The sequence below is a fragment of the Xenopus tropicalis genome, chromosome 1 (assembly GCF_000004195.4).
Source record: "Xenopus tropicalis strain Nigerian chromosome 1, UCB_Xtro_10.0, whole genome shotgun sequence".
Lineage (NCBI taxonomy): Eukaryota > Metazoa > Chordata > Amphibia > Anura > Pipidae > Xenopus > Xenopus tropicalis.
The window spans coordinates 155,051,136-155,064,615 of record NC_030677.2 but is presented as its reverse complement, the minus strand read 5'-3'; the positions used below and the strand labels follow the sequence as shown (position 1 = coordinate 155,064,615).

The window sequence follows — 13,480 nt, the reverse complement described above, 5'->3', positions numbered from 1 at the left end:
CAGAGCCTGATTGACTAATCAATAAATCAGAGATCAAAATGAGCAGGCTGTGTAGGAAGGGGAGAGTTTTACAAGCACCAGAACCAGGATTTTATATTTGAATATGTGTTTTGTAAGCAAACTTACTTATACAGAACATTGTAGGGATATTAAAAAGGCAGTTACTGAGTCATTTAAATAATGTGTTGGTCCCTTTAAGTCTTACCGTTGGTGTCTCTGATATTGCAGTGCAGTCTCTTTTGATCATGGTGAATGTAAAACAAAAGTAATCTTGACTCCATTGCCCAGAAGAACAATTCAGCTGAACAGAAAATGATATAATATCTGGGAGTAATTGAGGAGAGGAGCCTTTTATTGCTTTATAAGGATGTGCAACCTGTGGCACCCAGCTGTTCTTGATGTGCAGCTAGCAGCGTCCCAGCAGACACAGTTCAGTACCAGGCCTGCAGGTTGTTCTTCTTAGACATATAGCAATCAGCTCATATTTCATGTGTTATCTTGTAAAAAGCATAACACATGCAAGGACCACTGAACCTTATTTTTTTATATATAGCTTTTGGCTGTATTAGGCTAATGCCCTATGGAGAGAGAGGTCACCCGCGGGCAACTAATCTCCACAAAATGCCATTAGCTTTAAAAGACATAATTGTATTTATATGGGAGGGTTAATTAGTTCTAGGTGTTACTGACCATGTATCTTGGCTCTGTGCCTACCATTACCTTTTCTTCTTCCTCCACTCCTCCCAAAACCTCCTGTCAGTCTTATAATCCCCTTACAAATGGGGGCAGGGAACTGTTAAAATTAAGTTATGGTATAAATACAAACAATGACCAAACAATGCAAAAACAGTACCACCCCCCTACATTTGCTCTTACCATAATGATATATACAGCTAAACAATATACAGGCATGGGACCTGTTATCCAGAATGCAGATTTAAACATTAAATAAACCCAATAGGATTGTTTTCCTGCCAAAAGCTACAATTTGCAACTTTTAAGAGTTTAATTTCTATTTTTCTAATTGGAAATTCATCTATTATAGTGCAGAGAGCACAACTAGTGAGGTAAGGAAGGGGTTGGGGGCAGCCCCAGAAAAAGCACTTAGTGTCCATATAGCCTAAGGCTAATGCCACACAGGCGTATGTGAAAAACGCTTGCCGAGAACATGCCCCGCTACTGTAAATTTAGCCTACCTTGTGCCTGCACCCGAATGAACACATGTAGCCAAAATCCACCAATAAACGTGATACTTCATATTTTCGGCGGATATCAGCTACATGTGCCTGCACCCGAACGTATTCCATTCATTCAAGTGCAGGCACAGGTAGGGCCATTTTTGAGCATATGGAGCATATTCTCGAGAAGCGGTTTTCGGCTTGCCGAAAATACGCTCCATACACTATGGGGCACATTTACTAATCCACGAGTCCAAGCCGAATGGGAAAAATTCGGATTGGAAACGAACATTTTGCGACTTTTTCGTATTTTTCACGATTTTTTTCGTCGCCGTTAAGACTTTTCCGTAAATTGTCGCAACTTTTTCGTAGCCGTTACGACTTGCGCGAGTTGTTGCGACTTTTTTCGTAGCCGTCACGATTTGCTCGTATATTGTCGCGACTTTTTTGTATTGAGCGCTCGTAAACGGCAGGCAAACCTTTCAGACTTGATTTTGGAAGCCTCCCATAGGACTCAATGGCACTCTGCAGCTCCAACCTGGCCCAAGGAAAGTCTCCCATAGGGCTCAATGGCACTCTGCAGCTCCAACCTGGCCCAAGGAAAGTCTCCCATAGGACTCAATGACACTCTGCAGCTCCAACCTGGCCAAAGGAAAGTCACGATAACGAAGCTTGAATGAGTCCGAAACGTTCGTACTCAGCGTGACGGCTACGAAAAAATCGCGATAATTCACACAAGTCGTAACGCTACGAAAAAAACACATTCAGACGCTTTTCGGACGTTCGTGCCCCCATGTGTGGCATTAGCCGAAGCCCAACTGTAGTGCATAGTACATTTTAAAGGCTACAGCTTTGTAGGGTGCAGGATACTGCAGTGAAAGCATTTCTGCACTATCTAGAGCAATTCTAAAGAATACATTAGTGTAGTTAGCACATCCAATGACAGACTGACAGGTGCTGACAAAGCAGAAATGTAACAGTATGTCAGTGCTCTGTATATATGCCAGATTTTGCTATAAATAGATGGTGAATGAATGATACTTTTTATTAAAAGCAAACACCATGCACTTCTTTTTACTTATTTTAACTGTGTGCATTTTTACTCTCCACCCTCTTCATACTGCTTTCTTTGGTGTGCACAAACACAGCCCTACCTGGGACCTTTCTAATTCAGTTGCCCTGAACTTTTAAAAATATGAACCTTTACTTTAAGAAAAGGTGACATTTGGCATAACAGCTGTTGCCATACCAGGATCCTCCCCACCAGAAGAGCTGGCAGTGAGCTGATGAGAGTTTCCTGGGTATTTTTGCTTGCCCAGCAACTTGGTCTGTGTTGTATTGCTCCAATTTAAAGCCTTTACTCCCTTTTTATTGATCTGTTTAATGTTTCATATACATGGCTAAATTATACAGACAGGTAAGCAGTAGTTTAATAAAAGTAAATGAGCATTTTAGATAAAGGGTAATTACTTCAGTTTGTTGCCTCCTGAGCCTCATTGGTTCTAACTAACTAACATAGGCTCCATGGTTTATTCTAATTTACTAACATTGGTTCTAAACTGCACTAATGCCGTTATCCATAGCAACCAATTAACAATTAGTTTTGATCATTAAGTCGCCACGACTTTTCAGCATGGTGATTAGTCTCCACGACCGGATTTTAAAAATCGTGGCAACTAATCCTCCGTCTGTCTTCGCCCTTACTTATAACAACTGTTTGCAGTCAAATTTATTTGCGCCATTCTGGCTGAATTATTCGGTAAACTTAGAAACTTAGACTGCACATATTGGTCACACAAATATGGCCTGTATGTAGAGACAGGCATTAATAGAATGAAGCCACTCATCACTGTGCACACAGGGATTTTCAGGCAGAAGTGTACAGACAGATCCCTTTCACTCCTATTACTATACAGAAGTGGGCCATATTGCCATTTTTTTGCCAGTGCTTTTCTGCTGGCAGAGAAATGCAGTTTATATGAATTTCCTTAGGTTAACTGCAATTAAAGGTGGCCATACACTGTAAGATCCCCTCATTTGTCTAGGTCACCAATCGAGTAGATCTTCTACCGATCTCTCGATATGCCCACCTACACATTGGCGATATCAGGCTAATTAAAATGCAGGCTTAGGTATCGGTGGATCTGGGACCACATCAATGAGCCAATGCGGTCCCCATTCCCAGGGACGGTCAGCCAACTCCGCCCACCTCCCCGCCCCCCTGAACGGCGCATCGCCAAAGCACAGAAGGAGGTGCAGGGGGCGGTGAGGTTAGATCGGTCATTGGCTCCGCCGCTAATGACAAGCGGCGGAGGCAATGACAAAGTAGCACTAGGGGTAGGCAGGAGAGGCTCCTGTCTGGCGCCCCCCAATCGTTGCGCCCTAGGCAGCTGCCTCTTCTGCCTACCCCTAGTTCCGGCCCTGCCCATTCCGATGGAAAAATCAAACCTTCCCAATTTCAGGCCAGATATTGGTTGGGGAGGCCCGTTGGTGGTGCCCATACACAGACAGATAAGCTGCCAAATCAATCTAAAGGACCAATATCGGCAGCTGAAATAATCCAGTGTATGGCCACCTTTAGAATCTGTGTTAGTAAATAATGATATAACACCGTTTGTAATAATTTGGTTACATTATTATAATTAAAACAAGGTTGATGCCCCTCAAAAACCAGACAGATGTGAACAGAGACATAAGACATTGACATGAGTAATTAGCAATTCATTTAGATGCTTCATGGTTCACTGTGCACCAAGCACCTGAATTAATAACCAATTCACTATTTAGAATGATCTGTCCAGTTTTGAATAGGTTGGGGCAATGACCCACGGAGCAACTTGTCACGGTTATAAAAAAGATAATACTTCTAATTGTTTCTACATGTGTGGAAAGGCCAGGGTGTGCTGGTGAGTGTGGATTGGCATAAGTTGCACCTTGTCTCATAGTCCTTATAATGATTGTGGAATTGTTTCTGTGCAAATGCAGAACAATGAAACCAATCCTAAGGAGCTGTAAATCAGCTTGGAACATGGTGAAATTAAATTTACACCCTCAAATACTGAGGCACTAAGATTCTGGTCAAAGCCCAAGCCTGAAAGTTCCCAGATAAGTACGGTGCTTTCCAGTCCACAGTCTCACATGTTTAATCATGTTTTATGTGTTGTTGGCAAGCAGATGTTGTGTGCAAATGGGGGGGTGGATGCTATATGTTCATAAAATTTATATTTACAAGTGTCCTTAGTTAAATATAATAACATAGATATAGTTAAGGTACTACATACATATCTTGTGTGCTTATATTTGCAGATTATTGCACACAAAATAATCTTTCACACAGAAGGAGAATCCCACAATTCCTACAGTGCTTGTGTCAGATAAAGAACTCAACTGTCTTTTATTCCTGTTTATAGACAGCATTCATTTGCGTGACTGCAGGGCGTGTCCACATAGGTTTCAACATACCCTGTAAATACCATGCATGCAAATACCCAGATTCTATCTGCTGTGCCTTTTTGCATGTATTTAGGCCTCGGCTCAAGATTCCAGCTGGATTAACAGGAAATACTGATTTTTTTTTCCATTCATTATAGTAAGGTTGCTTTCTAAGAAACTGTACCACAGAACAGCAGTGTCTTTAGGAATAGAGAGGGGCCTAAAGGTGGCCATACACAAGCCGATTTCACTCGTTCTGCAATGAACGATCTAATCTGTACACGATCGTTTGACGATCGGTTTACCATACAATATGCCATCCACGGACAACAATTATTTGAAAAGATATCGTATTGCTGACGTAAAATACAGAAAGATCATACATCTACGTACGATCTGATATTGTGCGGAAGCAGCATATACCCCTGTCTGCCCTACGCTCTGTGTGTGCCATACTCCTGCCTGCCCCATGCCCCTGTGTGTGCCATGCCCTACTCTACCAGTAGTTCTGGGGAGTTTTGTCAGCATTTTGGAAATGGTTGCAACTTGCCGCACTATCCAAAAAACATGTTTTATTAAAGGTTATGTAATATGTAGTGTTCACATAGGAGCGAACCCTGCAATAAGCAAATTAAGGTTCCACAAAGAACATTTGTGTACTTCAGTATATGTTCATTGGCTTCCGCTGGCAATCATGACATGCGCAGGGATCGTTCAATGACAAATGTCCGGCACTCACACCAACTGGCAAATTTTATTGCTGAACAACAAAAATTTTTAAACCCAGCCGATCAATTTTTTGCTCGATAATATTGGCCCGATTATGGTGGCCCGATGATCGTTCGTACACCCTCAACTATACGATAAGTTAACCAGCTGACCACCCCCCCTGCGCTCATGCGCTAAAACCAAGCCATCACACTCCCCATGCGTACATGCGCATTTGCGACAGCATCCATTTAAACTTGCATACGGAGCAGTGGGGAGAGGTCCCCATTGCTCCATAAGGGAGCAAAATTTCGGTGCAGGCCTGAAGTTAACGATATTATCAGATCGTTCTGGAATCGGTCATTTTAAAGTAAAAAATCAGCTCATTAATGGCCACCATAAGGCAAAATACCCTGTGTGTGTTAACCTGCAGCTTTGCAGTTGTTACTAAACTACAGCTCTCAGCATCCGCCGTCTCTCTGGCTCTGCAATTCAACAACATTTGGAAGCATCAACCCTCAACTATACCTTATGCATAACCAGTTTAAGACTCTTGAAATGTTGAGGAACTACAATGCCCATAATCCCTCCAACAGCCAAAGGCTGTGTGTATGTTTGATGGGGAGGGGAGGTGCTGGAGTTGTAGTCCTACAATAGCTGCAGGGCCACCATTTGCCCATACTAATATGTATGCCAAACCACAGTTGCTGTAAAAAAAAAAGAAAAGAAATACATCTCTAGATGAAGTACCTTTACCTTAAAGGAGCAGTGTTACCCCCTCTTCAATATGAGTTGAGTGGATAGGGCTTTTTATAATCACAAAAAAATCTATGATTTTTTTTTTTTTTTTTTAGATAAACAGGGCAAACAGGGAAATTAAAGCTACTCCATATTTGTTTTTTACAAGGTAGATACTTAACTTAACAGCACCCTTCCCTTCACCCTTCGTTGTGACTGATTAGTAAACCGTTCATTATGCAGGTTGGGTTATTCTAATTATCTACTTCACAAGAACATTTTTCTATTTGTTCTGTTTAGCTCAATAATTTTTTTGTGACTAAAAACAGTTGGAAAAGAGTATGTTCAGCCCAAGCCTATTCACAGAACACATGTTGAAAAGGGTTGTATACTGCCCCTTTATGATAGTTGTGCCCCATAAGCTTTGCATTAATGTTGCCCAGATTTCTGACAAGTTGCCACTTGCAGATCAAATAGCCTGTAGCATTGGGCTTTTATTGTAGAGAATGAGCGTTTACCTTACTGTCATTCTGATGAGATCAGGAAAGAACAGGCTTTGCTTCCAAAAACCCCATTATCTTTATGTTCCCTAACTTTACATTGATATTTGCACAAAGAAAATGATGTTGAAATATGCATGAAAATTTAATGTCACATTGAAGCTTAGTTGTGGTTTCCTTAAAGCCTTAATATCTTGTTCATTCATTCTTCTTCATCCTTTTTGTGCCAAAATTTAATTTTTTTTTCTAGTGATATTTGTTTTTAATAATAATTTCCACATCCCATTGAGCTTGGGCCCCCTTGTGCCTTTATAAACTGAAGGAGAGAAATCATGAATCACGCCAAACCCATTTCACTCACTTGACTGCTATTCTGATTTATTTTTTCAAGCCTGTCAGTAGGCACTTTTCCTAAACCTTCTTATTTACATGTCAGTTACCAGGAAGACATCTTTCACTGCAGCAATGGATGACTATGACATAAGGTCTGCCGCCAGTATTCTGGCCTCTGTAAAAGAGCAAGAAGCTCGCTTTGAGAGGTTGACCCGTGCTTTGGAGGAGGAACGCCGCAATGTCTCACTCCAACTCGAGCGAGCCAACGTACCCTCTGAAAGAATGAGCATGTGCAACATTGGTAATGGCCAACCACTAGCCACAGCGTGGCAACAACTAGTACTGCAGGTAACAGCCTGCTTCATGGTACCTGTAATCATGCCGTCCCGTCCCTGAATGTCTCATCCCATGTCCAAACACAAACCTGTATTTGCACTAAACAAGTGGGGGTAGGGTGGTCATATTTCCCCTGTAATACAAAAAAAAAATTGTAGCCTCATCTCAAACTAATCGAGTTTTGCATTCTGCACTTATATTATTGTTTAGAGTAGCTAGGTGAAGAGGGTGGAATGAAAATATAAAACTCAGGGGTGTGTGATTTTGAAACATCTTAAATACAAAATAATGAATAGGTAGGAGTTTAATATTTATATTATTTTGATGTAAAATCGTAAATCATAACAAAAGTTGAGTGGGAGATGGTATCAACAGCGGTTAAAATGTAAAAATTAAGATAATATTTGGTGTTTACACATTATATATGACTGTAACTGGAATTTAAATTGCATAATTCACATATTTTTACACAGCTTGCAGAGTTAGGAGTAGTCTGCAACAAATCGGAATGCTTAGTTATGCAGTGTATTACCTGCCAGTACAAGAACATACCGCATATTTATTTATTCTGCCATGTACAATGTAAATTATTACTAACTTCAAATATTTGCTTTTGAAAGTCATGACATGATTTTCAAGGGGAAGTGACTATAGTAATTCCTACAGAAGCACAAATATGTATCATAGAATATAGCTATATTAGCCAATTCAGGTATAGAGAATAGACCACCTACTGCCTCCAGTGTCTGACCTGGTCCACATATCCATCTTTTTCATTCTTGCTATTCATGGGAATCATTATTCACCAGATGGGGAACGTTCAAAGCATGCTTTGTGTTGTCCTAATGTTCTTGCTTATGAATGGGCCAGAATATGAGATGTACTGCTCTCTGGGAATGGAGATTCTACTAAAGTGCATGCTTACATATATCCTTACAATGGTTACTAACACTATCCAGATTCGACAACATATACCAAACTGAGCAACTACATGTGTCTTCAAGGTAACAGAGCACTTTAGGAAAATAGTCAATGAGTTATATCTTCATTATTAGCAATGGAATAAATGGAAAGTCTGTTGGCATAGAACAGGGATGTCTAGCCTGTGGCCCACCAGTATTCCCATCACCCTCCAAAATCTAATGGCTGACTGAGAATTGGGTTTGCAGTACTGTAACAGCCCTAGGGCATAGGCTTGACATTCCATTCCATGCATATTTTACACCAAATAAAGAAAATTCTTTTGTCAATATGTAACATTTTTTTGCAAAAATTTAACTAATACTATGAGTATTGTGTCAGAGGTATGTTCAGACTATGTCATAATTGTTTGCAAGGTATGTAGGGTATTTATTAAAAATGAGTAATCACTGGGATGTTACTACTGACAACACTGTCTCTACATCATAAGACAACAAATTCCAGTGTAACGCTGTTCTCAGGCTGCATGTGCCCTCAGATGACTATTTAAACCTTAAAAGTCCCCAAGTGGCAACACAAAGTACCTGTTTACATTACTGAAATGTAAAGATGTTAAAAGTAAGGGTGCAACTATAAAGGGAGCAGGCCCGTCATTTTAAGGGCAAAGACACATGAAGCTACTTAGTACCCTCGCAGAGACAATTATCAGTAAATGATGAGTATTGTCTATTTTTGTGGCCGTGCATTTTGGAGCAGTTAGTCGCCTGTGATAGCAGAGATCTATTGCGGGTGACTAACACGCTCTCTGGGACATCAGCCGTAGTGGACACATCTAAAAGTGGCCACATACACTATATGGCCAAAAGTATGCAAACATAGTTTTTTTTTTCTTGTAAAGATGGACTGTTTTGTAAAGACTACTGTTTAACAACCAAACAATCCCAGCAATCTTATCAAAGTTATAATTGCAGAGAGCAAGAAGATCAAATCAGTGGGGTTTAGATCAAGTACATATTTCCAGTGAACTTTATCGAGATCGGGAACGCAAAGGTACCCATGACATTAGAAGTGCTGATGGCAGAGGCAGAAGTAGTGGGTGTAGTCACTCTAGGGAACTCTAGATTGTTGATCAAAGAGTCGACTACCTGGGTCCAGAAGTTGTAGATAGGAAAGATATTATATAAATTGTTTGGTTTGGAATGATGAGATGTTGGACAGGCACGTGTTCAGATACAAAGAGACACAAAAATAACAAATTCCTACATCCCACAAAGATTTGTGCAGCAACCTGCTCTCACGCCACTGTCCACAGCGTGTTCAGCTTGTAAAGAAATAGGTAGGAAGAAGGCACAGCATGTTACCGGCACAGACTGCCCTTTGATGCTTTAATAAAGTGCAGTCTGTGCCTGAAACATGTTGCGCATATAATACTTTACAGCAGAGTTTATCTGTGTTCCTGTGCCTGTTTTCTACCTATTTCTCCACAAGTTGCCCAGATACTGTTGGCAATGTAGTGTCGGTGCCAGCTTATAAGACTGGATTTTGACAAATTAGTAGCAAGGGTCAATTTCCCAAAGGAATAAAAGGAATTACTAAGGCCCTCTAGTTTGCCAGAAACAACTACATTGATAGAATTGCTGGTGTTTAAAACTCCTCCCCCAGTCACTAAACCATTAGAAAACCGCATTTAGTAAGAGATTTAGCCAGCCATTTCCAAAGAAACTCATTTAATATTTGATGAATTATTATTTTAATGAAAATCCTAATCGTTCCATCTGTGAAAAATCTAAAAGGGTTATTGTAGCTCTTCTGCTTGGTAGCACAGAAAGATCAAATTAAATTCAATTATTTTAAGCTGATTAAACCTTATTTAGTTTGCAAGATTCCCTTTACATTAAATGAAAATAATAATAGAAGAATAACAATGGCAGTTAACTGTCTTTAGTTTGCTTCATTCCCAGGAAATTATGAGTGCATTTTATACAAACACTTAGGTCACATATATCCACTCAGTATATTAACATAATGTAGATACTTACGCTTTCATTAATTATGTGTTATTAGAATAAATGCAATCTAACATACAGTTATATTTCTGAAAACTGCTTATTTCTGGTTTAGCTTTTATGTTTCCCTCAACTGCTTTCTGTGTTTTCTGGCCCTCTCCTCTTAGCCCAATAAAAGCTGTGGAGCCTCCCAACATTAGTCCAGTGTTACCCTCCCCATTTTACTACTTGGCATTGCAAACTTAAGGAGAAGTAATACAGTCCATGTGATTTTAGAGACTTAATAGAAAAATGATTTAGATATTTTAAGATTCAGCTGATCTGTCAGACAGATGAAGTTCTATAGACACTATGCAGTCTAATGGCGGTCACTTTCACTCTCTACAAGGTGATGAAATGCTAGCACTTTATTAGTACTATATTAAGACTTAATGCATGGAAAACTCAATCTTAAAAGCTTTATCTCTACCTGTAGCTTATGTAAAGTTGCAGCACGGATTTATACAGCTTGTAGATGGAGCAGACCTTAGTAGAATCTGTCACACAATGCTTCGCATCCCAAATAGCATTCACTTTAGTGGAGAAAATGGGTTTAAATCTTTACCAAATATGTATGTATATATATACCGAATCAAACACAACCAGCACCAAGGGTCTTGTGGTTCAAATAAATATTAGTGTATTATAATTGCATGTACAACCATGGTATTCCGTGCACAGGGGCAGCTACATGGTAGCAATCTTTGGAGTGTGGTGCTGTCGTGTGGACTCTCTTTTATATATATACAGTATATACACGCGCCTTGCCTGTCGGTATCTGCTGCTGCGTCGCATTGACAACAGGGTCCCCCAACATCGGACTCCTGGTCATGCACGAAGCTAGCCGCAGGCACCTCAACAAACCGCTAATGAGCACTGTCTCACAGCGCCAATTATGACACTCATGTCAGTACACTCCGCTATATGCCGAGGTATAAGTATACTTAGACGCTCTGAGGAGCGCTATGTGAACTACATGGTTCCCGTTCTTGATACATTGCCACCCTCTGCAGCACAATATTGTGCTTACGGTGCTCTTATCGCTTCCTTGTGCCCCAAGCCGCCAGCCTACCTATGTGTATGAGCGTATTACCTAACAGTATGGACAAACATATACAAATTACCACGGCGTTCTTCTAATTAGAGCGGGTACTGGGAGTTGCAGTTCAGCCTCACAGTGATTCCAGCGCCCTTTCTTCCTTTCTTTGCACACTTGTTGCATTTTATTTATTTCACTGGGATTTCCCACTCCTTTTACACAGGGTGATTCACTTCTCTTGCACTTTCTACTCATTTTTTATGGTTTCCTTTGTATTTGTTTTATTCAAATTGTGTCTGTACAGTGTCTGGTGTTTGGACACGCCCACTCTATGATGTCATCAAGCCTTGCCACAGCTGGGTTTATCAGGGGGGTTTGATTGCCACATCTGCACTTTGAGAAAGGCTGCTTGTGTGGCCGAAACGTCAGTCCTTGATCCAAATAAAAAATTTTTTTTGTTTTTTGCATCTAAGACCTGAGTGTGCGGCATATTCTTTCTAATTTTGTATGCTCACTTTATACTGCACCCAGGCAAATTATTACTTCATTATACGTGAGTGCCTGCTTTGACCTGTTCCTATATATATATATATATTGTAAACTAGCAGGATCCAGGACAGACACTTTCTTGGCTTTAAGGCAGTTTATTTACACAGGGGTGCCCATTGCAGCATACAAAACAAATCATAAAAATAAATCCTGCCCTCTGGGCGCTACCTTCACACATTATATTAGTTCCCTCACTAACCTGGGCCCCTTGTGGACTACCAGTGGGAAAACACAAATGTTGGGGTCACCCCTGTACTCACAACACTTCTGGGGGATTAGCTCAGCCTCCTGGCTTTCCTTTCAGCTCCTTAGATCCTCAGTCTCTTGGCAGCTTTCTCAAGTCTGGGCTCCCTCTGCTTCTGGCAGTGGCAGGCAGCACCCCCAGCCCCTCTGGGAGTCCTAACACAGAGAGGTGTCCTTCCTGCTCTGTGCCCTGCTCTGAGAGAGTGTCTCACACCTTTCTATAGCATTAAATACTTTCCACAGGAAGGCTGTCCTGTGGAAAAGGTATGCTCCAATAGGCGAGCTGGACTGCTGGAATGGATCGCCTGATCCGCTTGTTCTATCCAGAACCCTATGGCTTCCAGGGCCAGACAGCACAACCTTTTAAACAGAGCAACCCTTCTCGGTTTATAATCCTCTCCCTTAGAGATTACATCTCCCACTATGGAGAACTTGAAGGGAAAACTCACCTTTTCTCTCCTTTGTTGGGCCATTCTACCACAATATATATATATATATATATATATATATATACATATACACACATAATATATCCATCTAGATTACTGATCCCCAACCAGTGGCTCCCCTTTTGATGTTGCTCCCAGTGGCCCAAAACTGGTGTTCATTTCTGAATTTCTAACTTGGAGGCATAAAGACCATGAGTACTACCATACAGAGCCTCCTGTAGTCTGCCAATCCACATAGGGCAGTGCTGTCCAACTGGCGGCCCACGACCCCCCTCTGTGTGGCCCCCCACCTGTCTGGCTGCTTTGATGGCTTACCTTTGAGCAAGCATTAAATGGTATCAGTACTGTGATTAACTGCCCCCCCTGCATGGTTCTCACCTCAGATTCAGGCTGTAGTCCCTCTGTATTGTTTAAAAATGTAATCCCCTGTGTTTTTCACACCTTTTAATCTCTGTATTGTCCGGGGTGGACAATACAGAGATTAAAAGGTGTGAAAAACACAGGGGATTACATTTTTAAACAATACAGAGGGACTACAGCCTGAATCTGAGGTGAGAACCATGCAGGGGGGGCAGTTAATCACAGTACTGATACCATTTAATGCTTGCTCAAAGGTAAGCCATCAAAGCAGCCAGACAGGTGGGGGGCCACACACCTCAGGCTCAGGCTGTAATCACTCCCATTGTTCACTTCTTCACACCTCAGACATAGGTACTGTAGGCAGAGTATGGCACATACAGCCAGCATAGGGCAGGTAGAGTATGGCACACACGGGCAGCATAGGTCAGGGAGGGTATGGCACACACAGGAAGGGTAGGGCAGGCAGAGTATGGCACACACAGTCAGGGTAGGGCAGGCAGAGTATGGCACACACAGTCAGGGTAGGGCAGGCAGAGTATGGCACACACAGGCAGGGTAGGGCAGGCAGAGTATTGCACACAGAGGCAGCATAGGGAAGGCAGAGCATGGCACACACAGCATAGGACAGGCAGAGTGCTGCCTGTGTGTG

The 13,480-nt window shown here is 41.4% G+C and overlaps 1 protein-coding gene across 8 annotated transcripts in view; it reads left to right on the top strand.

Annotated features, from left to right (window-relative positions):
• The window catches only part of arvcf (ARVCF, delta catenin family member), a 309,335-nt gene that overhangs the window by 171,148 nt on the left and 124,707 nt on the right, over positions 1-13,480 (top strand). For 6 of the 8 annotated variants that reach the window (XM_031892415.1, XM_012969413.2, XM_031892416.1 and 3 more), the window contains exon 5: positions 6,993-7,237. The exons of the other annotated variants lie outside the window; for them this stretch is intronic. In XM_031892415.1, the coding sequence (XP_031748275.1) occupies positions 7,022-7,237 (216 nt within the window). In that variant the 5' untranslated portion in view covers positions 6,993-7,021. The remainder of the gene's footprint in view (positions 1-6,992; positions 7,238-13,480) is intronic. 8 annotated transcript variants of the gene reach the window in all.